The 26,614-nt window shown below is 51.8% G+C and overlaps 1 protein-coding gene across 7 annotated transcripts; it reads right to left on the minus strand.

The window, feature by feature from the left end:
• Positions 1-310: 310 nt before the first annotated feature.
• On the minus strand, positions 311-26,614 carry Usp2 (ubiquitin specific peptidase 2). 7 transcript variants are annotated; one of them, XM_047515912.1, is made up of 14 exons: positions 26,463-26,614; positions 17,463-18,298; positions 6,020-6,070; positions 4,916-5,039; positions 4,601-4,712; positions 4,399-4,509; positions 4,144-4,208; positions 3,762-3,865; positions 3,596-3,676; positions 3,381-3,459; positions 2,854-2,961; positions 2,554-2,674; positions 1,991-2,070; positions 311-1,661 (listed from the first exon to the last, which is right to left on the minus strand). In XM_047515912.1, the coding sequence occupies exons 2-14, from the start codon at positions 18,255-18,257 to the stop codon at positions 1,480-1,482; spliced, it is 2,013 nt and encodes a 670-aa protein (XP_047371868.1). In that variant the 5' UTR covers positions 18,258-18,298; positions 26,463-26,614; the 3' UTR covers positions 311-1,479. The 7 variants fall into 7 exon arrangements, with proteins under 7 accessions (XP_047371868.1, XP_047371871.1, XP_047371867.1 ...); XM_047515915.1 differs by lacking the exon at positions 26,463-26,614 and adding an exon at positions 25,427-25,556; XM_047515911.1 differs by lacking the exon at positions 26,463-26,614 and adding an exon at positions 24,094-24,190.

The following is a 26,614-nucleotide window of genomic DNA, read 5'->3' on the forward strand; positions in this document are numbered from 1 at the left end:
AGAAGATGTATGCTAAGATCTTTAGAAGTGTGATATGACACCCCTCAATATTTTGGCCAAAAGAATAAAGTCTATATAAACAAATGCAGGAAACTGTCAATAATCCATGAATCCTGACGAATAATAGTGTTCAAAATGCATATTCTTTCAGCTTTTCTGTAGAACTGAAAAGCTTAACAAGTGGGTAACTTTTTCTAGAACTTACCATAGACTGGTTGGAGCAATGAATTACAGGCCATTAATATACTAGGAGCTCTTTCTGCATTCAAACCCCTCCCAAATCAAGATTCCATCACTTACCAGCTTCTTTCTCAAAGCTATTATTTATTCTGTACAAGGTTCCACTGTACATTAGACATTCTTCTACTCTTGCTTACACAGTAAACAAGTGTACACCAGCCCTTGGGCTCAGATTCACAGGTCTTCCCTAGAAAAGGGTGTCAGGCCAGGTAAACTCAGGGTGTCTTTCTCTGGTGCCTGGTCCCAAGAGCACTGGGATGTCCAGGCTCTCTGGGGCACAGGCCAGGCCCAGCTGTGGGGGTGTGCAAAGTGCACAGTGCTCCATGCCTCAGTGCTGAATGACTGCTCTCTGGGACAGCATGGAGTTTTGTCTAACAACTTAGGGCAAAATCCAGCCCATGGGAAAATCATACAACAGAGGCAAGATGTCCCCAGACACCCAGGCTCCAGCTCCGAGGGAAGGACCAAAGACCAACACCAAGAGGAGCTGAGGGGTGGCATGGGCATCCCTGAGAAACTCGGTCCAGAGGGCCTGTGTCTAGGAGGCTCTGAGAAGGGGCAGGTGGCAGGAAGGCCAGGGGAAAGGGATGTTAAGAGAGAATAAATTAAAGGTGAGAGAAGCTCAAGGGACAGGGGGCTTGTGCTATCCTTCAAACAGCTGGGGAGTAGACCAGGGGTAAGTGAGAGGTGGCGGACAGGAAGAACTTGATACACTATTGTAAGAAATCTTTTTACCTACTTCCCTCTTCGCCTCACTGCAATGCGCAACATACCAGGGGCTCAGGGCGGGACCCTATTTCCCCCAGTGGGTTTGAACATGGCACTGGGGAAAAGGGAAGGGACTGAGGGATATTTCAGGGAGGGGCAGTTACCCCCTGGTCCCCAAATGCTATAAGGCACAATTCTTGGAGGCAACTAGATTCCATCCAAAACAAAACGAAAAACCCAAAACAAAAACTTGTTTAGATCCCAGGTCTACTGTGGTATGCTTGGGCCTGGCCAACCCCACCTAGCACCACAGGGGGCTAGCGCTGGGAAGTTGTACTTGAAGAGTTAAACAAAAGGACCAGCCCAACGTCCCAGCTGCGAAGAGGTGTGGAGGAGAGGGTCTCCAGTCTGAACACTTCCATTACAGTAAGTAAAAAAAGCTGGGCTTTAAAAAAAACCCAAACCAGCTTTCCTCAAAGACGTCCCCTTGCCTGTGCCCTTGGAGTTAGCAGCGTTAAGAGGGCTCTTGGCTCATGGGTGCTTCCTGCTCTGGACCGGTGAGCAGGTCCAGGTAGACACAGGCGCCAGCTCCTCAACGGTGCCATGATGCAGGCAACGATGCTCCCAGAAGGCTCCAGAGGGCGCTGTCTTCCCAGGAGGCGCAGGGGCTGGAGAGGACGGCAGGTGGACGAAGATCTTCTCCCCACAGACTGCTGTTGTTTATTACACACAGGAAAAAACCACAAGCTTAAAAATGCAAACAAGAGAAGCCGAGGGAGCACTGTGCTGACTCCGGTCTCTGTCCAGTGGATCTTCCCGCCAGGCCATGGCTTGGGGGCACCCAGCTCCTTGCTCCAGACCCTGACCAGGCTGCATCAACTCCTGCTCAGCAGCTTTATTTTAGTTTATTTTTCTCTTATTTGTCAGGTTTTTTTTTTTTTGTTGTTTTTTTGTGTTTTTTTTTTTCGTCTTTTTAAAAAACTTAGGGTGTGGGGCCACCACGGGGAAGGGGGAAGGGCTGTAGCTCCTCGCTGCTACATACGGGAGGGTGGACTGGCCAACTCGTAGAAGAGCAAATAGGCGTCGCTGGTGCGGACTTGGCTGGAGGACATGGGCGTGACACTGTGAAGAGAGCAGAGAAAAGTCAGAGTCCTGGTAAGGGAGGCCCATCAGGTTCACAGAGCTGAGTGGCTGAGGAAGTGTGAGGCCCTGTCTCTAACTTCTCTATTACACATCCACAGCCACTCTTGGTCTTGTTTGGTTTGGTTTGTTTGATACTGGGGACTGAACTCAGGGGAACTTTACCACTAAGCCACATCCCCAGCCCTTTTAATTTTTTAAAATTTGAGACAGGACCTCACTAAATTGCTGAGACTGGCCTCAAACTTGGAATCCTCTTGCCTCAGCCTCCCAAGTTGCTGGGACTACAAAGGCATGCACCATGGCACCTGGCCCAACCTGTCTTTCGAGTCTCAGAATGGGCAGCAGACTGGAGTGTGTTAAGTAGCTTTGGGGCCCTGACCCTTTCTGTCCATTCAAGGAGGAAGCCACACAATGGTTTGGGTGGTCTGATAGCAAGGAGCCCTGCCTGAACCCCTCCCTCACCTGGAGTCATTGAAAGTGTGCCATTCGCCTGTCACTGGACTTCGGCAGTAGGCTGTATAATGGCCGCCCATGGTGGTTCCGGAGTGATTGGACACAGCATACAGGTTGTAAACAGCATGGTCTGGGGAGGAAAACAAGGTGTTGAGCTCTGGAGGCATTCCCTGCCCCCATGTTCCCTCCTCCTGCTTCTTCTTCCCAATCTTCTGCTAACTCATGTTAGCTTCCTGCCATTGCCTTGCTTCCCACCTGTATCTTAGACACCTGTGTCGTGATTCTTCACTTCTTGCTGAAGATACTCACTGGTGTTTTCTGAGGCAAATTCTCTCAAGTCCAGGTCTCTTAGTGGGAAATTCACAAATGTTGTGAGCTTGCTGGTTCGTATCCTGGATTCTGAGAACCGCTTCAGGTCTGGGATTGATGTGAGTCAAGGGCAGACAGAGCAGCAAGAACAGAGGCGACTAGAGACCACCACATGGGCAACGCATTTTCCTCAGGAAGCACAAAAGCAAACACAAGAAAGTCTACGAGTTTCAAATTTTCCTACTCTACTCCCCTCACCAAAATTTTGGCCCCTTGTCATCAGTTACTCTCAAAAGTCAGGTCCCTGCCAGGTACAGTAGTGCATGCCTATAATCCCAGTAGTTCAGGAGACTGAACTATGATTGCAAGTTCAAAGTCAGCCTCAGCAACTTAGTGAGACAATGTCTCTAAATAAAATACAAAAAAGGGCTGGGGATGTGACTCAGTAGGTAAGTACCCCTGAGATCAATCCCCAGTATCAAGGAAAAAAAAAGTCAGGTCCCCACCCTGATGGACCATAAGGATACGGAGCACCAAGATCTTTGGGAACCTCTGGATGGAGAACTTCTTTATACATCTTTTTCTGGCTCGGCAGCGACAGCATGTCTGAAAGACAAGATAAACGGAGCTAGAAAGAATCTGTGGGAGAAATTAATGGGCAAGTGCAGTAACTCCTTGGCCAGACTTTTCCCAGAGAAGACTCATAGAAACATGTTGTTGCTGTCACCAAAGGATGACTTACTGGCTTTTCATCACCATCAAGCACATCCTCTTTGGTGAAGAGCCTCATGCAGTCCATTAGTGTTACCTCAGGATAACCTCGCTGGAAAGAAAAAAGTAAAGGTCAGCTGTTGACAACATGGAAGGACAGGAGGGTGCTCTAAGGGTGGGGCAACAGTAGTGTATACCTTAGCAATGGGCAGTGAGAGGTCCCAGAAGGGATCAAAGACCGTAGAGCAGTAACCACAGTCGGTGCACGTCAGGGAGCTCTTTAGCTGCCCGACAAAGAGATCTGCAAAGAGAAGGTCAAGAGATGCGGAACCCGGGGGTGCATACTGGTCTTCTCACTGCTCCTGCATCTGTTGGATGCGGGCAGAAGCAGGGTCCCCTGCAGAATGATTCTGAGGGTTTTTCTTTTTTGCAGTGCTGGGGATGGAACCCAGGGCTTCGCACATTCTAGGCAAGTGCTCTTCCCCTGGGCTGACCCCAGCTCCACTCAGGGCTTTTCATCCTCTGCTCAGGTAAAACAGGTTACAACAAAGCAGGCATTTTCCCCATCTGTGCACTCACCCCCAATCCGACTGTCTTCTCGTTCTAGATATTTCCTCCACATCTGTCGCCCTTTTTCATCGTCACTGGGAACCAGAGAGGAAGACAACTGGGTCAGAGCTCAAACCATGTTAAGTTTAAGGGTATTGTCAATGTGGATTTTTGATCTTCAAAAGCAAATCTGGTTCTCCACAAAATCATTAACCCCAAAGAAGTAGGCTGAAAACTCAAGTTCACGGAAGTTTTGTTTCCTCACAGCATTCTCCCTCTACTTACGGGAGATGATCGAGGTTCTCAGGGTTGGACTTAGGCCTCACTGTTACTCGGTTCACCTCATTGTGGAGCCCATCCAGAAGAAAGCGGAGGAACTCCTGAGCATCCTGCTGACTGAACCCAGAGAAAAAAGTGGGAGCAACACTTCCTTATCAAGACTCTGCTCTTGCCACCACCCACCCTGGGAGGTCTGCAAGGACCTTACTTATAACCAACGAAGCGAGGTGCATATCTCTGGATCTGGGTCTTGAACTCAGAAGGGCTCACCACATCATTGGGGGATGAAGTCCATATGGTCTGAATTAGTTTTGCAAACTCTGTTGGAAGAAGAGGGCAGAGAAAGGGTGTGGAGGGCAGTTGAGATATTTTCTATAAGAAACTCAAACTGGAATCCCCAAAAAACTAGGTGAAGACAGAAAAGTAGAGAGATATGTTTAAAGCACAGGTATTCACACTATTCTAGTGGGTGGAAAGAGCATCAAGTGGGAGAGCAGTGCCATGACCATGCAGGGTTCCTCACCTTCCATGAGGGTTGTGTGTGCATTGCTGGTGTGGCTGAGATCCCGCATATAGAGCCTCTGGAGGCAGTAATCTCTCAGCTCTCGGGTGTTGCTCAGGCACTGCAGAATTGAGTTCATGAAGCACTGCAAGAGATGATCCAATCAGTGGGTGCTATAGATCTTAAATGTTCCCCAAAGGTTAGGAACTTGGACCCAGCCCATGGTGCTACTGGGAGGTGGTAGACATTTTAAGTGGGGCAATGGGAGGTCTTCAGGTCACTGGGAATACACCCTTGAAGGGGACTGTGGGACCCCAGTCTCTTTCTCTTTCATGTCCTGGCCATGAGGTGAGTGGTTTTGCTCCACCACATGTTTCTGCCATGATGTGCTGCCTCACTATAAGCTCAAAGCAACAGGGCCAGGCTGGGGATATAGCTCAGTTGGTAGAGTGCTTGCCTTACAAGCACAAGGCCCTGGGTTTAAACCCCAGCACCAAGAGAAAAAAAAAAAAAAAAAAAAGCAACAGGGCCAATTAATTTTCATGGACTAAAACCTCTAAAACAGTGAGCCAAAAAAACATCGTCTTTATAAGTTGATTTATTTTGGGTATTTATTATAGGGCCAGAAAGCTACCTAATACAGTGGGGGAGATGAAACTGTCATCTGGCATCTCTGTTACTTAGCACCAAAGGCTCTTTGGTTCAACTACCCAGAAGTGAACTTCTTATAGTTTCAAGTTTCTCTTTTCCTATGTGAAAGGGTGAAGTGAAGCAAATCACTAGTACTGGCACAGGGGACATAACTGGTTGTTTACAACTGAGGTGAGCAAAAGGGTGTGGGTATGCTGAACAGAGGGGTGGGAAGCGATGGGTGTCCCTGAGGAGAAGGATCCAGGAGAGAAGCAAGCTTACAGTTAAAAGGGCAACTTCCTTTTGGCAGTGCCTCTCACTGGGGGGTGGGCGAGGCAGAGCCTAGCAATTCCATGAAACACTGGCCAGGAAGGGCAGGTACCAACTGCCCTAGAGGGTAGGGAGTCAGATGGAGCCAGAAGGGACTCTGATTAGATTATCCCAGTTAGAAGAATAGGGGTGGCCCCAGGAAAAAAGTGGCTGGGAAGAACTCACCGTGTTCCCAAGGTTTCGAAGACCAGCCAGACCCTGGGCACTCTTAGAATTCTGTAAGCAAAGAACACACTGCATGTAAGGATGAGGCAAAGTGGCTGGCCCCGTGCTATGCTCTCCCATGCAACTGTCAGCTGGAGTCATAAGCAGCAGGTCACGCCTGTTCTCTTTTCAACCTTAGTTCCTGTTCCTTGGAGGAAAAAGGGCTGAAGAATGCCTATTAATTTCAACATACAACAAAAATATTCTTCAGGGCTTTTCTTTCTTGTATGGACTACATATTCTCCCATCTTTATGTTATTGTTCATTCTCTGCTACAGTGGTGACTGGAGATTAGAACTAGAGACTAGGAATTCATATATCAGGGTATTTAAGTCCCAAATCCAGGTCCTATCTCAAATGACCTACATTTGGACTAGCTGTCCAATATATAAAGCAGCTATCCTAACAACAGGCACTTCAAGGAGGTTATGAAAAGTTAAATGACAGAACACCCAATTAAGTTTCGATATTCAGTTGGGAAAAACTCAAGTCTGTCTACCATTCTGAATTGCCAGAGACAGGTGGAATTCCTTCCAGCTGAGCTCAGCTCCTCAGGGCTGATTAAAGGCTGGGAGAATCCTCCCTGCCTGGTTCAGGTTTCAACACCGACTGGCCACTGACTGGGAATCCTTCTGATGGCATATTGCAGCCAAGCAGAGGTAAGCACCTGGTTGAAGGTGCCATTCTTGCTCTTGTCTCTGTTGTGGAGGTTGGTGAGGGGGTTGGAAAGAGAGCAGGTGCTGGATTGTGGACTCTGAGCATTGTTTGTGAAGGTCTCTTGGCTAATCCTGGGCATTACCTCCAATGAATCAGAAGACCTTCAGGCCCAAAGGGTTAAAGAAACAGTTTGCAGGTGAGTCTGCCGCCCCCTCTCTCAGGGAGGGCACCTGGGAACAGGCAACTCTGGAGCAACACTGGCTGGGGCATGCGTGGGGCCAGCTCAACCCTGATCAGAACAGGAGCCTGAAATAACTCAGCTAAAATTACTCATGCCATGTGCTGACAGCCTCATAGGCTGTCAGCAGCTCAAAGCCCATGAGATTGTCAGTTGGTGGAGGGGGGAGCAGGTTGAAGGAGGGCTTTTCTCAAGAACTGCCTTGCCCATCCCACAAGTAAGAGGATCCCTCCTCTGGCCAGTTGTCAGGTGCAGTACTAATAGGTAAGGGAGAAAATACACCCAGAAGAGAGACCTGATTTAAAACTGGGGCTGGAGAGAACGCCTACTGGCAGCAGGTGGGGTGTGAGCATCCTGCTTGCTGGGCTGGCAGGATGCAGCCACAAACAAAATCTGAATTTTACCTTACTGATAATCTAAACCCTGATGTTCCAGTAAGAGGGCCACCAGAGAAGATTCCCCAGGACAGAGATCTTATCAGCATTTTCAGGCAGAACTCATGAGACTCCCCCAGGGCACAATAAAAAATGCTACAGAAGTCTCCATGTTGCCCATTTGGAACCAAACTTACACGTTAAAGCGTGCCCACACAGAATGCCCACTCTTACACCTATTTTTGGCAGTGCTTTATTAGTTCTTATCCCTTGTGCCTCAAACGACATCTGTCTAAACAGGCTGTAGATGCAAAGCATTCTACCATTGGTGACCATGTCCATGTACACCAAAGCAGGCCCTCAGCTACAATATCACCAAGCAGTAGTGGGAGTGGGGAAAGGGACACCAAAGTCATCTGCCTACAGAGGTGCTCCTGTTTTCACTCTGACCTAGCAGTGGGAGGGTCAAGGAGGGTGTTTTATCCCTCAGGGTTACTATTCCTGAGGATCTAATACATCTTTGGTCTTGGGGTGGGGAAATGGGAGAGAACCCTTTAAGGCATCACTAGACCCCTCTGCTATTTTCAATTTTAATTTTTTAGGGTGGGGAATTGTGATTTTTGTCTAAAATTTCCTGAGTTCAAAACCACATAGCAATTTCTGAACACTCTGGTGGAATGTGGGGGGTAGCAGTCAGAGGTAGAATAGAGGGGAGATCAGGGCTGCTCTATGCCCAGCCAGATATTCTTCTGCCATGAATAGGAAATCAGGAGCTCCAGGGAAAGTCAGCACTTTCCATTCCAGAGAGGAACAAAATGTCCCAGGAGTGACCTTTCTTACAGGGCAAACAATCCTACCTCAGTCTGGCAAGGAGAGAGAGGCAAGAACTTGAGGAGGTGGGACAGAGACCCTGCAAAGCCAGCCTTTTACAGGGAAGGCAGAAGGAAATGACAGCAGCTGTTAGGCTGAGACTCACATGCAAAGAGTTGAGAAAGTTTGGACCTTGTGCTCCCTTACACTCAGCCATCAACAAAACCTAGTTTTGACTCAGTAGCAAGCTCTGTTCTAGAGAGCAGATGCCACCTCCAGAGTTGGTAAACAGCACTCCCTTTCCAGGGCAGGAGCCTGGACTCAAAGAGACATCCCTGGGTTAATGCAGAGGTGTCATCTGGGGATGGGGCTAATAAGAAAGGCGTACTGAGGTTTGTGTCTTCATACTGGAGACCCCAGTCCAGGGCTCTCCTGCTTGCTTCACCTGCGCAGGGAGGGTCAGTCGTGTGTCCTGGTTGCAGCCAAGGAGCCCAGTGTGGCCCTGGCACGGGGCAGGGCACGCACTGCCAACACGGGAGCTGCTGCCTGTTACATAAGACCTGTCAAGCTCAGGCCCCTTCTCCCTGCCCCAAGGGGACCGGTGCCCAGCCTCAGTCCCATCATTACTTGGGGCAGCTGCTTCAATCGAGGGATCCCCTGCCTACTTCCCACAACTGGAGGGACCGGAAGAGAAGGGAAGATGCCCCCTTTTACCTGTCTGCAACTCCTCTGCCCTTCACGGGGTCAAAGGACCCCGTCAACAACCCCTGGGCGAGGGCCCTTTGGGAACAGAGTGGAAGGCGGCCCCTTTGACCAGCCTTCCTTGCTGGGGTCTGGTCTTGGAGGAGTCACCCGGCAGAGTCCAGCGTGCTGCTGGTTCCCTCACACACCAGCCCTAGTCAAGGTTACGCTTTCCTGCACCTGTCCTGATAGGTGCCCGGAATTAAGAGACCAAGAACCACCTGGTGTCCAGGTCACCGACAGGGAGGGTAAGGGGGACTCAGAGGTTGGGACCTGGACAAGGGGAGGGGGCCGCGAATAAGAGTGCGATCACCTGGGGAGGGGGCATTCCTTGCTGGGAGACCATGGGAAAGGAGGGGTGGGGGCTGGGAAGAATCGGTCCCCCCGCCGAGGAGCGCGTGGCGGTCCGGGGACATCCTGGGAAGGAGGCGGGACCCCAGACCCTTGGGGTGGGGGGTCCCGGGAAGGGGCCCGCGTACCTTGGCTTTGTTGAGCAGAAGCCCCACGAAGGTGGAGAGCAGCAGGGACGGGGAGAGAGGGGAGCGCGGCCTCAGCTCCTTGGCGAGGGCGGGAAAGGGGGCGGCCGGGGGCTCCTCGGGCAGGGTCACCGTGTACGAGGTGCGCATGCTGGGGGGCGGGCGGCGGGCTCGGCCCCACGTCTAACGTTGGTCAAGGGGGCGCGGGGAGTCCCCGCGCGGTGCCACAGCCGGCACACCAAGGCCGGCGAGGCCGCCACAGGACACCGTCCGCGGCCCCCGGCGGTAACCGTTACCGCGGGGCCGACCGCGCGCCCCTCCACCTCAACCTCCCCACAGCGCGCCGCCAACCGCCCCGGCCCGGCTCTCGCGCTCCCGCGGACTGCCGGCCCCGCCGGCGCCTCGGGCCCCGCGACGTCAGCGCCGGGGCGGAGCCAGGCCCGAAGCCCCGCCCACCCCGGCACGCGGACTCGAGCGAGGCCGCAGGGTCCGCCCCACGCCTCCTGCTGGTTCTCCCCCGCGCCCCGCAACTCGCCGACCCCCGGCCCGGCCCGGCCCGCCAGCAGCAAAGGGCTGCCGGTCCCCCGGAGGGGCAAGACCGAAACACGCAGCCCCAACTCAGAACAAGTTGTTGTTGGGGTCCGCAGAGGACGCCTCCTCAAGACCCAGCGTCAAGCGGGTGAGCTTCCTCCTAGGCAGCATAGAATTCCGAACTTTTGGGGGGCTGCAGATCATTTTGAGACCCTCACGAGAGCTCCCCACTCTTTTCAGGGCAAAATGTACAGATGGCACAAACTTGTGTTCAGCATTCAGGGGGACCCAGGCCCTCATGATGCTCAGTCCGTTGGGGTGGATGGGCCCAGGTTAAGATGATAGAGTTCCACAGCCTTGGCACTGAGCTCCCCTCCTCCAAGCCTAGTTCGGTCCTTCATCAAGAGAGGCAGTGCTCTTTTTGTAAGGTACAATAGGTCACCGGCCCTTTTGGCCCCAGGAAAGAACCTTTTCTGGCGTCTTCTAACCAATTACTCAAATCCGTCTCTTCCAGAATCTCAAATTTGAGTTATTTGTGGGAGGTGGGGTGAGCAGTCTGCTCTGACCGCACAGGAGTAGCAACACTTGAAGACCCAGGGGTCTTGAGGGGCGGGTTTTCCTATGCCCCGCCCCCTCACCTAACCGGGAAGCGCACGAATCAGCCTAGAGAAAGTATCTTGTTTGGAGCTTGCTGGCTATTTTTAGCCCCTATCTTTAGCGTTTAAAAATACTCTTGAGAGGCAGCAGTGTGTGCTGTTACTCATCTGTGGGCTCCTTCTGTTCCTCCTGTCGTGTTCATCTCCACATGTACACGCGCACTGCACACATGACCACAGCCACATGGGGACTGTGTCCAGGACACATGTGTGGGCTAGGCCACCCACAAAACAGCAATTTAGTGATGAGGGGAGCGGGGAGAGTATCACCCCATGACCCCTTCCAGCACTGGTGATAGGAGGAGAGGGCAGGTAGCAGTAAGGCAGGCCACTGTGCTGGGTGATCCTTGAGGGCAGGCCTGTCAGGAGTGTGATCTCCAGACTCTGACCCAACCTGAACACAGCAACAGCCTTTTCCTCCAAGCTTCCCTCTTTCCAGTCACACCCTTTAGAGCAGGTCCTGCACTGTCTGCACAAAGCTTGAATTCAGTAGCATCGTGCCTTCTCTGAAACAACTAGTGTCTTACATCCAGTCCAGAAGCCTCAGGTAGGGTCTGTCAGGCTGTTGTCCATGAGCTCCCTCCACTGTCCCCAATCTCTTGCTTCCCCTATCCCTGCCACCAACCGAACTGCTCTTATCCTCTGCTTAAAAAGAAAACTGCCAAACAACAGACTTGCCACTGATTAAGTCCTTATGAAATGTCGGGCACTATTCTAAGGGCTTTATATATGTTATCCAAGTTAATTTCCATAATTACATGATGAAATAGTAACTATTATCTCTATGTTATAGGTGAAGCCCAGAGGGGTCCAATGACTTGCCAGGACCCCAAAGCTAAAATATGCCACTGTTGAATTTTGATTCAAGACCTGTCTTAAAGCAAAAACTCAGGCTTTAAGTTTAAAACTGCTAGGAAATTCTAGGAGGCTCCTCCTGTCCTCTACCAATTACCTATTTGTAAATTCTGCTCAAAACTGATGTCTTCCACAAAGCCTTCCTTAATTAGCTCCACCCAGTTCTAAACACCCCATTACTGTATATCCTCAGTCCATTAGCATTCAGTTTGCATGCTATTAATTTATCTTAATATGTTTATCTTTGTTTTATAAGTGTCTCTAAAACTTCTGTAAATGATCTTAGATTGCATGTGGTTTGTCTTGGTTGTGCCAGCACACTGAAGCCTCCTCAAGGGCAGGGTTGTGGGTTCTCTTAATGAGGTCTTAATGAAGAGGGTCAGACCAGGCTCTGCTAGGAATCCTGCAAGTCCCACTGAGCCTCAGAGGGTGGGGTGTGAGTCTGGTTCTGCATGTTGAGCAAGTGTGCTGTGTTGGGGGGTGCACTGCCCAAGATTGTTCACCCACTGCAGCATTTGGCCTGTGTCCTCATGACTTAGATCCAGTGACGTGAGCACTCCTGCCCCAGGACACCTTGGCATTCTGCCATGAATGTTTTTCCTCTTTCCTGGGATGCAGGAGGTTGGAGCAGCTTGCTGGGAGCAGGGCAGGCCAGATGGGGAAAACTCTAGCATTGAGTGCTTTGAGAAGTCTGGGGTGAGTAGAAAGACTTCACGTAGGGTGCAGTCTTATTGAGAAGGTCTGACTGCTACCAGACACAGCCAACAGATAATTATGCCTTGTTTCTCAACTAGCCCAGTCCCTGGGAGACCCTTTGTCTCTAGTGCCATTTCTTGAAGTGGGCTGTGTACAAAGGAGTTAGTCTTTTGGGATCTGAGTCTGGCCTAGGCTCTGTGACTTTCTGTGCCTTAGATATACCAAGATAATCTGAGCTGGATTCATTCCTGAAGCAGCCCAATACTGCCATTTCTCAAAACCTGGGCTTGCCCTGCCTCCTATGTAGGATGTCATCTTCTTCACCTTACATCCTTCCTGGCAGGAGATGGAGTATAAATACATTAAACTCCGAGTTAGCTCTGCGAGGACAGGGCCTAAGATTGTCCTGTTTTTCTCAGGTCTGAGTGGGAAGCTTGGTCCAGAGTATGGTGACACTGCTTGGGCTTAGGCATATGTCTTAAGGCCAGTGGCCTGACTCCCAGCAGGTAGGTACCTGCAATTGCTATAGTACATGGACAGACTGGTAGTCTAATTGACTGACAGATGGAAAGGTAGGGGCTCTGCATCCTTGTTAGGGGTTGAGCTTTTAGCCCAGTGCGCCTTGGGGAGGAGGGTCAGTCTGCTTCCTTCACTGGCTAAAGGAAGTTCTGTGTCTCTGTATGACTTGGAACCCGCACTCACCCCAACACACACACAAGAGGCCAAATTCTCTGTACTTTTTCAAGCCCTGGGCAGTCTAGCCTGAACCAGCTGGATTCCAGAAGCCCACACACTTCCTTCTCTTGCTTTTACCTCTGTCCAGGGTGCCAGTTTTACTTATCCAATGTGTGGGGTGGGGGCGGGGGGGCTGCAAAGAGCCACGTGTGCAGCTCTGGGCTTTGAACATGATGTTTATTTCTAAAGCTGATGGTCAGTGGAGCGGCTCCCCCAGGGGCAGGGAACATTTTGCCAGGCTTGGATTAACTTCTGCATTGCTGAGCCCCACCCCAGCACCATATTAACTCCTGCAGATGTTGTGGGGTGGGGGCGGAGGAAAAGGCAGGGAGGATGGGTCAGGCAGTCCTAAGGCCACCAACCAGGTCATAGCCCACAGCCAGTCTTCAAGGAATGGAGACATCAGCATCTTGCTGATTCTAATCACAAACCACAAACCAGCTGCCCTTTCCTTTTCAGCAGCTAGTACTGGCCCTCCCTGGCCATGAGAACTCTCCATTAATGCTTCCCCTGAGTGACCTTCTTGTGCCGGCAGCACAGATTCAAGTCCTCTGGAATTTCGACCTCCTCAGGGTGGCTCAGGGAGCCTGGGGTGGGTGTGGGTGAGGATGGGCCCCAGGGTCTCAGGCTGCCAAGCTGGACAAGCCAGCAGGGATGCAGTCCAGTGTGGCTGAGTCAACAGAAGCAAGGGATGAGAGAGGGAGTTGACTTCTGTCTCCCTCAGGAGCTCTTGGGCAGCCCTGCCATCCTCAGCTTGTTCTCTCTGGAGAACCACCACTCGCTGCAGGACAGCATTCAAGTCCAAAGTCCCACCTGAGAGGAAAATCACGTGACCTCAGTTTATATAATCTCTCTGTCATTGAACAGCTGGAACCCAAGGCTTCAGAAGATGAGTCAGCAGCCCCAGGTGCAAATAGGACCCAGGTACTCAGGTTCCCGTGCTCCTAGAAACAGTTCTCCAAGCTCAGAGCAAAGGTGTGGAAGAGACTGTGTGGGAGAATAGGCTGGTCCCTGCCTCTGTTGAGGAGCAGGTGCCCAGCCTGCTGACTGCTCAGGAGGGCCCTGGGCCAACCCCTGGCTCTTCTTGGGAGAGAAGGGGGAGTCTGGGCGGGACAAGTGTAGGGCTGAGGCCAGCAGGCAGAATGCCAGGGCTGGCAAGGAGCAGCTGGAGGGGTGGAGCGGAGGAGGATTAGGAAGGATTGTAGGGGTTAAAGCGCAGCCTGGCAGGGCTCAGTGGGAACAGCTTGTCCTTCCACAGGCCCCGGGAACAGGAGAGGTGGGGCGGAGTGGGGAGATGATGGGTTGGTACTCCAGCTCCTGGCTCTGCAGGGCCTAGCCACCTGGGCTGTCTTGTAGTTCCCACTGGGGGTAACTAGCTTTAATTTTTTGCCATCACTGTCCCTCCTGGCTCATCTGTCTGCATTTTTAGTGGAAGGTAGAGCCTCGGGGCAGACCCCCATTATCTGAGCCTGTGCTGCACCCCACAGACTGGCATTTTGTTGGTGCCCGCACAAGCACGGGAGGGGGTTATTCAGAACCCATGTTCCTCCCCACCAGTTCTTTACTCATAGTCAGTGGAGTCTGTAATATTCCAAGTTCATGTCGGCTCTTACTGTTAACGAGGGGAAGGAGTCTGGTCGGAACAGTTCTATTCCTGCTCAGGGCCTCTGTCTGACCTGCCTTTTTCTTTGAAAACCAACTGTAGTTCAGGTTAGCTACTTTGAGAGCCTCAGGATATAGGACACACTTTCTCACTTCTGATCCTCCCACCGGGAGGCCTCTCCCCACCACAAAATACAGCCCCCCTTATCAACTCCACCCCACCCCAGGTTTATTTTTGGTGTTGGGGATGGAACCCAGGGCCTCATGCATGCCAGGCAAGTGCCATACCATGGAGCCACATCCCCAGCCATGCCTCTTATGTTTAAATGAACTTTTCCTTAGCGTTTTACTGGTTTTAGATTCCCCGTATTCATTATTTGTTTTGAGCCTCATGGTATTCCTGTGAGGTGGGCAGGGCAGGTGTGACCATGCCCTTTTATAGATGAGGAAATGCAGCTCAGCTGATAGGTGTCCAAGTTTACAAGGCAAACTGTACCTTCCAGAGGTCATGGGAAGCCTGCCTCAGCCTCAGATGACCTCTTCCTTAAACACACCCAGGGCAACCTCCTATTGCTATTATTTGAGAACTTATTTCCCCAAGTGAATTGTGAATACAGCAAGGGCGAACCCATGGCTTGCACATCTCTTACTTCCCAAAGCACCTAGAAGAGTACAAGGAGGATTGACATTTACTGAGCATCTACTATGTGCCAGGCACTTTCTCATATGTTACTTTGTTCCTCACAATAACGTATGAAGTGGAAACTATGAGCACTCTCATTTTACAGAACAGGAAAACAGATTCAGAAGTTAAGAAACCTTCTCAAGTAAGCTAGGTGCTAAGCACTCAGTACTAGGCACTGAGTATGGGCCTAGTAAGCTGAGCCCCATGAACAAATGGATGAAAAAATAAGACACTCCCTCACTCCCACAAATGGAGATCTGACCAGGAACTGGACCTGGTTTTAGAAAGAAGTGGACCAGGCCACATGAGTGGGGTTGTTCTCACCTCTGTAGGATGCACTCAACTTCCAGAAGTGAGAACAAAGGGAGTGAGGTTAAACAAAGGTCTTAGGCCCCTGAACCCCCAGAAGCCACTGTAGGGAATCCTTGTCCATTTAATAGTGGTTGGGAGTTGCTTCTAGATGGGAGGGCGGGATGTTAGGGTGGCTGAGTTTGTTTTAGGGCAAGGGGCCACTCCTCTGAGGTCCTCTCTCAAAGCTTTTCTCTCCCTGGTCCTGGGGTGGGGGTAGGGCAGCTGGGCCCTTGGGGAGGAGTAGAGAGCTGTCATATGCCTGTGAGGAAGGAGGCAGATTCCCAGTGGAGTCTGACTCCCAGTAAAGAGAGACCCTGCTCTCTCATGATTGGATCTTGGGGAGGGGTCTATAATTCATTTTGCAGGGAGCAGGTGTTCAGCTTGAATGTACTTAGAAATCATATGAAGAACTTGTGACAAAGGTAGATTCCCAGACACTATCCCCAGAGAATTTGAGTCAGTGGGTCTGGGTATACTGTTAAGTCCTGCAGGTGATTTTGATGTGGGCAGTCTGCAGGCCCCTCTTGGAGCCTGCTTACCAGAAAGAAACTTTCTGTTTTGAGCAAAGGGAGGCAGCTCTCAGAACCTTCTAGGACCCATGCCACCCCATGAACAACACCCGACTTGTTCAGGTGAATCCTGCTCTACCTTAAGTGTAGCACAGTGTTCTGTGAGAGCAGGTGTTTCTCTTCCAGGCCAGCTGTCATGACACATTCTCCCACTTGCTTCTACACTAGCTCTACTAACTCTTTAATGCAGCCAGCCCTGCCTTGTGAGGGTCTGAATGTCCTGGGCAACTCCAGCTTCCCTGTCTTCCATGGCACTTCCCAGATGGGCCAATAAGGCCAAGGCTCTCTAAGTAAAGTCTTCAGAATTGTTTTCTCAAGATCTTTAGTTATGACACACTTTACAGTCCGTGACCCAGTGCCCTGTCTCTAGTCCTGAACCCTTATTCCATTTGCCTGGACAAGTGCTCTAAGCAGCATTTCTTGCTGTGACACAGCTGTTGTTTACAAAGGCACATGACCTTTGAGAGGGAGTAAGCAAGGTGATGGAGAACACAGCACGCAGCCCTCTTGCCCATATGCTTACCTGTCTGCCCATCTACCTGTCCATCTACCTCTCCATCCACCCATCCATCCATTCATCCATCCACCAATCCATCCATCCATCCATGCAATCAGCAGGTCAGCTGAGTTCCACGCCCTGCGAGGCACAAGAGGGATCTAGAGATAGGATCTTTTCCAATCTCTGACAGCTTGCCATCTAATGGGTACACTAATAATTACAGAAAAGGTGGATTGCAGTTAACAACTTAGGAGAGGTGCGTTCGGGAATTGGATATGAGGGAGACCATGCAAGTCAATTGGTCAGTCTCCAGCAAAGCTCCTTTCTTGGTTCCAGCCCACACAGGACAGGAATATATAGGTATTAGATTGTCTCAAGCCCCAGACAAAGATGTCTCCACAATTTTCTCCAAAGACAAATAAGTCCTGATGTCTAAACATGCTGGGCCTAAGCCCATTAGTGTCCATCAGAGGAGAGCTCTTCTTCCCCTGATATCTTAGGCCCAAACGTAAAGCCTGACCAGGAGAGATGTAGCCAGAGCAGAGAAAACCCACTTGCCACAGGGAGTGCTGGTGGTCTGGAGGCCAGCATCCAACCCAGGATGGAGCAGGGCTTTCTTGGAACCCTGGCATGTTGGCTGGAAAAGGATAGGTTGAGGATAGCAGTGTGGGTGTGTTGGGTGTAGCAGGTCATTTGGAGAGCACTGCTGAACCACCCCCTAGCATGCAGGTCCTTGGGAAAGTGGGAACCCCCCTGCCCTGGCACTGAGTCAGGAGGGCACCAGACGTGCTGGGATGACTTTCCCTGCTTGTCTCCACTAGGGTTGCTATCCACCATCAGTTAGGTTGGGAGTCCTGACCCCAACCTGGCTCTTCCTACATTGGCAGCTGTCTCCCCAGCCCACCACTGGGTCCCAAGGGTAAACTCACCATGGTATCTCGCCCTGGCGAGCTGGAACGGCTGGGCCCAGAGGCCTGGCCCTTGCTCTTCTCCCACAGCGTGTAGCGGCCACTGGGTCGGAAGGTGGGACTGAGGACTTCAGGGACTCGTGAGGAAGGGGCTTGCGTGAGCACCTGAGGTGCGCTGCCCTTGCGACCATAGTTCTCTAGATAGTCGGTCAGGTACTCCGAGCGGCTGGCTGCCTGGTAGAGCCCCTGCAGGGCACAGAGCTCCTTGCGTGTGCGGGCCAGCATAGGGCTGCGGCCTAGGTTCCCGGGGTCTATCCGGTAGCCATCTGAGGTCCGGTAGCTATCTGAGGTCCGGAGGCTGGAGAAATCCCGAGCCAGGTCTGATTGGCTATTCGATTTCTTCTGGGTCAAGGTTACCCCCTGGTCACGAGCATTCAAAGGCAGGTAGCTGAGGGAGTTGCTGGTCACTCCGTAAGGGAATCCACTGCCCCCACTGAGTCCACTACCTGAAGGCCGCTCAGTGCCCCGTGTCTGGCTCTCTGCTCGCTTACTACCCCCAATGATGTCAGGTCTCAGCAGGGGGCGTCCCCGGTCATAGTCCAGGATGGAGGAGGGGCCATAGGTGCGGGGACGGGGGAGGAAGCCCGTGGGGGGGCTTGGCTTGAAACCAAGCTTCTCCTTCTCCAGAAAGGAGGCGGCCAGGTTGGCCCCATAGGAGGAGGGGGTATAGGTGCCATAGCCCGATTTGGCATAAGGGACATCTGTGTAGCGGGCCGATTCTGTGTAGCGCTTCAGGGTGGAGGAGAGCTGGGACATCCTTCAGGGCGGCACTCAGTGGGGTCTGGGAGCCTCATGGGCTGAAAAACAAGTAAAGCAGTTGTCAAAGGGCCCTGCCAGATGTCAGGCCTCTGCTGAGCCTACCTTCCATCCCAGATAGGCTAGAACTTAGGGCTTAACAGGGCCATCCAGTTGGCTGACCAACTGCTGAGAAATGCACACACGCATGCCCGTGTGCACCATGCACTTGTATGGGCCTGTGCATTCACACCAATGCCCTTGCATTCACACCAACACCCGTGCATTCACAAGAGAATTAGCATCTGCGTATCCTAGCTACCCCTTGTCCTCACCTCAAAGACCCAAATATGCAAGCAGGGGGCTGCACCACCTCTGCAACCTTCTAAGCCACACACCCTTCTCCAGCCAAATCCCATCTGGTTCCTCTACTTAGATTCTGCAGAAACTTCTGATCTGGGGATGCTAGTTTCCCAGGGTCTATCCTGTAGCCATCCTAGATCTGGTAGCTATGTGAGGTCAGGAGGCTGGAGAAATCCCACTCTCACCCCCCTAACTGAGAAAACAGGACATTTTTCAAGAGTCACCGTGGGTTCCCTCCCTCTGACTTAAATGATGAGCAGGAGCCCTTTGGCATTGTAGACTGTCCACTGGGATGACCTGAAGATCATGGGGTGAGATCACTCATGAGGAAAAGGAGGCTCCTGAGAGGAAGTGATGGGGATCAGCAGGTAGGGGAGGCGGTGAAGGAGTACTCAGCAGAAGGGATGGAGTCAGTCTCCTGACTCCACCCCAGAGCGCTTCCCTGGAAATGGACCTCTGCTGCTTGGTCCTGCAGTGGGGATACTGCTATGGGCAAACCCACCTTCTTCACTGAGCTTAGTCTTCTGTGGAGTTAGGGCCTCATGGCCTCCCAGGAATTCTACTCCCAACAAGGATGCTAAATTGCTCCTGGTGAAACTTGATTTGAGCAAAGGGGCCCCCCTAGAGGCCAAAATCCTGCACTGCAGGTGGCACTACTCCCTGGCCAGGTGGGTCTGATGAAGGAACACAGAAATTGCGCAATGTGGAGCTCGGAGTGCCCTAAAGGATCATGCAGTTTAACCTCTCTGTTGAATAGACGGGAAGAGTGATGCTGGTTTGCTCAGGATCACACACTAGCAAAGTCAGGATTGGAATCCAGGTCTTTTAGAAGACCTGCTCAAGATCCTGTGTTCTTTCCATTTTAGCCACTTCAAAGTTGGGCTCAGGTGGGGATGCCCATAGTGCCACCATCACCCCAGCATGCAGGCTTCATTTCCACTTTAGCTGGAGTGGCAGGAATGCTTTGGAGAGAGGAGCAAGTAGGCTCGGGCCCCCTTCCTCAAGGGTCCTCAGGGGCTCTTGGGGAGCTCCCTCCGTGGGGGGCTGAAGACCCTTCTAAGACTGTCAGGGTATTGTGTGCAGGGGCTGATTTTTACTCCCCCTGTGGCAGACTAGCTGGGCAATTTTGTACTAGTCATTTAACCTCTTTGAGCCCCAATTTCTTCACCTGTAAATAAGTATAATAATTACCATCATGATTCCTATCTCACAGATTGTGTGAGGAATAAATGAGATAATAACACGTAAAAGTGCTTAACAATGACTGGTTATTATCCCCTCCCCCAGCCCCTGCCAGGAAGCCTGGCTCTTCCCTATAATAATAATTTTAGGACTGGCCATCTCCCAGCCTGGCCAGCTCCTGACCTCAGCCTAGGCACCAGGCTTCCTCCTGCAGCCCCCTGTGAGATTAGTGGGCAGTGGGCAGACGCCTAGTTGTTGAGCAGACACTGGCTCGGGCAGCCCACAGCCTGCCTGCCCTAGACCAGCAACCCAGCTCATTAGGGCAGAGAGGAGCTGGTGCCAAGCCCCAAATGCTTAAGGCTTGGCAGAAATCTCTAGAAACCTAATCCATGCAAGACTTGGGGATCGGTGCAGGGGTGGGAGATGAGCAAGTGGTGACTTCCATGTAGGACCCAGAACAGCACTCTCCAACTGCCAGAGGTCTCCAGCAGTTTTCAGCCCAGGCTGGCCTCAGGAAGGGCCATCCACCTTACTGTCCGCCCTTTTCTTGCCTGGCCCAGGGGACCCCTGCTAACTCTCATGTATACTCCCTTGTCCCCTGCTCCCACCTCCAGCACTGCTTTCACTCCTATCTTGGAAAAAGTAACTGGGGGACTATCTCATGCAGGAAACCACAGGGGAGAGACAGAGGCTCAGGAGAGAGGGCAGGGGACTAGACCTGCTCTGTTTCCCTTTGGAGAACTCCATCAATAATGCAAAGTCAAAGAGACTCCAGGTCTCAGGAGCTGGGATCTGGGACACCCTGCAACCAATCAGATATTCCCTCACCCCCAGGGCATGAGCTCATGGCTAGTCCTTAACAGCTCACCCTCCCCTCCCTAACACTCCCAGGGAATTGGTACTCTGTGGCAGTGCCTTAAGCCCATGACCTCTCCAGCCCTGCTGATGACGCAGAAGCTTGGGGGCCAAACAAAGTACAGCAGACAGGAACAGACAGCCTTGGAAGGGTAGGGCTGGGGGAGGGGGGATGGAGGTGGAGCCACACCTTCTGACCCAAAGAATCCCAAGGGGGATCCCAAATCCTGGCTGTCCCATCTTCTCTAATCTGGCAGGCAACTGCCAGGCCTCTGCCCTCCCCCAGCAACCTGGGAGACATGCCATCACTAACACCCCCTAGAAGCTGCCATTCAGCTCTGACATCTGGCAAACAGTTCTTGTGTGGGGAGAGGGTCGCTGCTGGGGCTTGAGCACATCCCCCTACCCCCACCAAACCCTAGTCTCATTCTTGAGAAAAGTTCCAGCGCTTTCCATGTGATAAGACAGCTTGGGTTGACATTACCTGGCATTGCTGTCCCTGGAGTCTGCAGAATGCACCACGGGGAGGGAGCTTGGGCTGGGGCCCTGGCGGTGGCCTTGCTGCGCAAGACAGGGACAGAGCGGGCACTCACATGGCTGCGAGTCTCCCTGTTGCCACAGGAACAGCCTGGACTGAATGGCTCTTTCATGGGGCAGTGGGAGGCCAGCCGATTGGCTGGGATCCCCCGTACTCCTCCCTACCCAGTGTGAGGCCCCTGCTGCCCAGCTCCTTTCACTGTTTACCCAGAGCTGGCAAGTATAGGCATGCGGCTCCAGGCGGCACCTCTCCAGGTACCCGCCACCTTGGACAACAGGGGCAGTCCCCTGCCCATGCTCCTCCTTTATGCCATCTTTACCAAGGTTCCCAGGTCTTCCCTTCTCTCAGAGATTCCCCATCACTTTGCTCAGTTTCCCCCTCTCCAGAGGTGCACTAGCATTCCTCTGCACAGAGGCACTCAGCTTCCTATAGGAGACATCTGATCCAAGCAGCTGTCACCTGGCCAGCTGGTGCTGCACACCTATGCACCAGGCACCAAACACACTGAGGACTTCACATGCAACTTCTGAGTTCACCTTCTTGGCAGCCCTACACCAACACACATGGCCCTTGCCATGTGGCCAGCCTTCCTCTGAGCATTCTTATCAGAACAGAGCCCCAAAGTCTCAGTGCAGGGGTGAGCTGAACTTTTTCAAATACGGGCTGCCTCAGACTTCCAAACACCATGAAAGGTCAAATTATTTAAAAATCAAGAATTTATTCACAGTTCAAAAAATAAATACAAGATTTTTAAGTAGTGAAACTTTTAAATGAAGTTTTTAGTATTATATTTGCAAAATATTAAAGCATAAAATGGCATTAAGACTTGGGGCACAGTGTTATCTTGATCCTCCCAGCTACCTAATAGCAGGAGGTGCTATTAGAATGCCCATTTGCTGATAAGGAAACTAGGGTTCCTGGAGTGATGTGGCTGTCCCAAAGTCGTGCTGGGAGCAGTCACAGAGTAGGGTAAGACCTGTGCTCTTGTCCACTATGGCCACCCTGAAGCCAAGAGCCCTACACTGTTTCTTCCCTGGGCTGAGGTAGCGCTGGGGACCTGTGGAGTGGGGGTGGGAAGAGGATCACTGTAGGATCCAGGTGCTCACTATTCAGCAACAGAATGGTGGGCACAAACTCCCCCAGGAGCAGCCCTCTGGATTTTTTTTTCCTGTTAATTTTATTTTTACAGACTGCATTTTGATTCATTGTACACAAATGGGGTACAACTTTTCATTTCTATGGTTGTACACAATGTAGATTCACACATTCATGTAATTATACATGTACATAGGGTAATACTGTCTGTCTCAGGTCTCAGTCCACTATCTTTCCTTCTCCCACCCCATCCCGTCCCATATTCCTCTACATAATCCAAAGTTCCTCCATCCCCCCCGCCCCCCCACCTTATGTATCATCATCCACTTATCAGAGAAAACATTCGGCCTTTGGTTTTTTTAACCCTCTGGATTTGTCACTGCAGGCAAATGAAAACGAAGCCAGGTGCAACCTGAGCCCCAGAACAATACTGATCGGCCATGAGATGATCTAGGAGGCCTCTATTTCACCCATGGTGCCAAGCTCCTGTGTGTCCCCTGTCCCCAGCTCAAGGTCCTTGGCCCTGGGGCTGTTAGGAACATGTCCCCCATCTTCTGACCTGACTGCAGTTCAGCCTATTCCCCAAGGTACCTTCATGCTAGGTGAGTCAAGGGTTAAAATGAGCCCTGACCCTTGAGGCAGCCAACTCCTTGCGTCAGCCACTGTCATTTCCTGTAGCTCACGTGAAGGGCTCCCTAACCTGCCCAGCCAGGGGAGGGACTTGCTCCCCAAGAATCCCAGGCACTCCTGGCCCTGGGGGCAGGGGATGAGTGATGCCCCACATCCCACCAGTCTTCATGGCCCCTCTTTGCCCAGGTCTGCTTGACTTTCTGGAGTGAAGATATGCTTGCTTCCTGGCCACAGAGCCCCCAGTAGCTTCAGGGCCTCACCTAAATAGGTTGTCTTTTCCTTCCTAGCCAGGTGCTCAGAGCAGGTGAGTGGAGTGTCCTAGTTAGTCTTGCTGGGTGCTCGGAAGCCTCCACAGGGATGACCTCAGAGCTTCTGAAAGCTGCTTGCTAACTGTATCAGAATGTGCTGACCCTGAAGGGTAAGGGGTGAGACAGGGGCCCTGTTTGCTTCCACCTACACTCTCTGATCCTTACTTCTGGCTACTTTGGTCCCCTGCTACCCTGTCTGGATACAAGCATCCAACCCTGGAAGGTGGGGAGGACATAGGTAGAGGATGGGGGGTGGGGCATAGTTATCCTCCCACACTGTCTACTCTCAGGCCCTAGGAGCCTCAACCTATCCCCTCTCCTCTAACCTGTCACTAGCAGCTCTCTCTATCAGGGGCTAGCACAGAATGACCCACTAGCTTGTCTGCCCTGGCAGGGGGTCATCCAAGGGAATTTGTCTCTTTGGCTCCTGGTAAGAGCCTAGGGGGTGGTGGTGGGAGGGGAGATAAAGAGATTGGAGATTAAGGCAAGCATCCTGACTGGTGGAGAATAAGTGGGTGGGCCCAGGGCGGCATCTCTATAGGGTGCTTCTTGACTTGGGTTTGGGCATCTCTACAGGTCCAAGAAAAGGCAAAGAAATGGGCTCCAGGTAGTATTGGTGTCCTTACATTCTCTTTTGCACCTACCTCTGCCCGGGCACTCTCCAGGTGCCCCTTCCCCAGGGAGGAGTTCTGTTCTGTCTTCCTCTCTCTCCTCTAGGGCTTTAGCTGTCCTCTCTCCTCACCTCCGGAGGAGCTTTTGGTCTTGCCCACTGCTCCCACCAGGCCCAATGGGTGGCCTCTCATGAGCTCCCCCAAACTCATGTGAGTGAGCTGTCTTCTGGACAACTGCCCTGTGAAGCTTAGACACCAAAGGGGCAGCTACTGACCTGTGTCCAGGGGCACTGGATGGGACCTGGGGGCTTCTTCCCCGGAAGGGTAGAGAACGAACGCAGTGGACAGCCCAGAAGCTAGAGTCTGACTCCAGGCTGGGTAATCCGGAGCTCAGGTTACGCTGGATATATATAGTATCTTATCTGACCTCCCAGAGAAGGCAACTTGCATTCCAAGCCCCGGGAGAATTAAAGGGGCAGTGGCATGCCCACCCTCCTGCTGCCTGGTTTGACTGGTGCCTGCTAAGGAGACCTACCAAGACCCTCGGGAGGAGGCATTTTGAAGTGGAACAGTAGGGGAATTCAAGGGGAAACTAAATGGTAGAGGGCTGGGGTGGAAATTGAGACAAAAATAGGAAGAAGCTGGATTTTCTGGAGCTGTCAGTCACAGAGAACAGGAAGAAGCCTTACTGCTAGTCCAGCTCCTGGAATTTTGAGATGGAGTAGACCTAGCTCAAGGGCACACAGACAGAGGCAGACAAGACCAGTGCTCAGGTTTCGGTCCGCTACTTTTTTACGATGGCCTTCTAAGTCTAGGCCTGAATTCTACCCCTTATTGAATCTGAGTCAGTGAGCAAGTCACTCAGGCTTTCTTTTCTTTTCTTTTCTTTTCTTTTCTTTCTTTCTTTCTTTCTTTCTTTCTTTCTTTCTTTCTTTCTTTCTTTCTTTCTTTCTTTCTTTCTAAAATATTTTTAGTTGCAGATGGACATAATACCTTTATTTTGCTTATTTAGTTTTATGTGGTGCTGGGGATCGAATCCAGTGCCTCACAAGTGCTAGGCAGATGGTCTACCACTGAGCCACAACCTCAGCCCACTTAAGCTTTCTGAATCTCATTTAGTCTGTAAAACAGGATTAATAAAATATAATAATAATAATAATAACACTAATAATAGTATACCTCAAAGTTGTGAGGATGAAGTAAAATAATACTTGTAAATTTCCTGGCATATAGTAAGAGTTCAGAAAATGATGATTGTATTGAATACTTCCACTTCTTGTTTTAGTGAACAGCAGTATTAGTAGTAACAGGTAGGTGATCCTTTCTAGACGATTAACCTACCTAGAAGAAAAAGGCCTCAGGCTACGCCTCAAGGAGTGCTGTGTTTTAATACCAGAGAATAGCCCTGTGATTTTCTGAATTGGTCCACATCCCAAAAGTGGGAAGGGCAAATGCAGCTTGTCATCTGCCCTAATGTCCAGTTCACCAAAGTGAGACAGGACAAGCCCATTGGGCTTCTTCCCCATTTGTCTAGAAAAATATAGCAAGTGTAGGTTCCCCCAGGCTGCCAGGAGAATCCTTGGCCTCTCTGGAGTGGTTCCACTCTACCTGCTGGAAGGCTCAGGATTCCAGGGCTGCAGAGCTGGGCTGGGCAGGGTCACAAGGAGGAGCAGGGTTCTTTGCCTCTCTGGCCTTGGTGCACCTGTCTGCTCTCAAGATGATTCTCCTGTTTCTCGATGGCTCTCCCTGAGGACTGGGAGGACCCGCGCTGGTGCCTCCACCCTGTCTCAGCATAGGCCACTGACTCAGCCTCGGTCCTGATGATGAACTTCAGAGGACGCCCTCATTCCAGTCCTCATTCCAGTCAGCATGCATCTATCTACAGCATTAAAAGAGCAGGGGAGTGCCCCAACCCTAGCTCATCACCCTCTCCTTTCCTCTGGCCTTTGCAGGTGCATTTTGGGGATGGATGTTCTCATGCCCCACGTCTTGGGGAGATGAGCAGTCCCTACAGCTTTCCAGCCCCGTTTTAAAAGCAGCCAGGCCAGGAGCTAGGATGTTCACTCCTCAGAGAAGAGCAAGGATGGATTGGCGGGGCTTCCCTTGGCTAAGTTGCTTGCCTGGAGTACCACATACTCAATTCTGGTTTGGGATTTGTGAGAATTTCAAAGTTGCCTCTTTCTGATTTGGGATTGGTGGAAAACCTCTCCTTCCGCTTAACTGCTGCGCTCCCCAAACCCCCTCCCCCCTTTGGCAAACTGACCGGAGATAGCCCCCAGGAGCTTTAAGAGCAGGTAGTGGGTGAGCTGCACGCACACGTGGGGAGAGGGTCGTCAGTGTCCAGGCGTCACTCTCAGACTACATATCACATGGAGCACAGGGACCTGGACCCTCCAAAGCAGCATTTCCTTAGAACACACTGATCTGTACACAGATGGCTCTTCCTGGCACCCTGGGCTGTCAGCTGGCAGCCCCCCTTACATAGTGGGACCCACAGCTGGAGCTCCCCCGCACAGCTGGCCCTCGCCCTACATTTCTAATGTCCATTCTGCCCAGACTATCATTGACACCTCACTTTCTAAGCCTCACACCGGCAGTGACCCCCCGCATCCCTCTTCCCAAATCTCCGACAGGTGGCACGTACCTGCCTCTTCTCGGAGGATGGACGACGAGTCGAACCGGGCACAAGCATGGAGCTGCGGGTGAGTCCTGGCTGGTACTGGCGCGGCGCGGCGAGCAGCAGCTGACGCAGAGGGCTCCCTGGCCTCGGCTCCTGCCCGCCTCTCCCCCACCTCC

The sequence above is a fragment of the Sciurus carolinensis genome, chromosome 11, assembly GCF_902686445.1.
Source record: "Sciurus carolinensis chromosome 11, mSciCar1.2, whole genome shotgun sequence".
In the NCBI taxonomy this organism is placed as follows: Eukaryota; Metazoa; Chordata; class Mammalia; order Rodentia; family Sciuridae; genus Sciurus; species Sciurus carolinensis.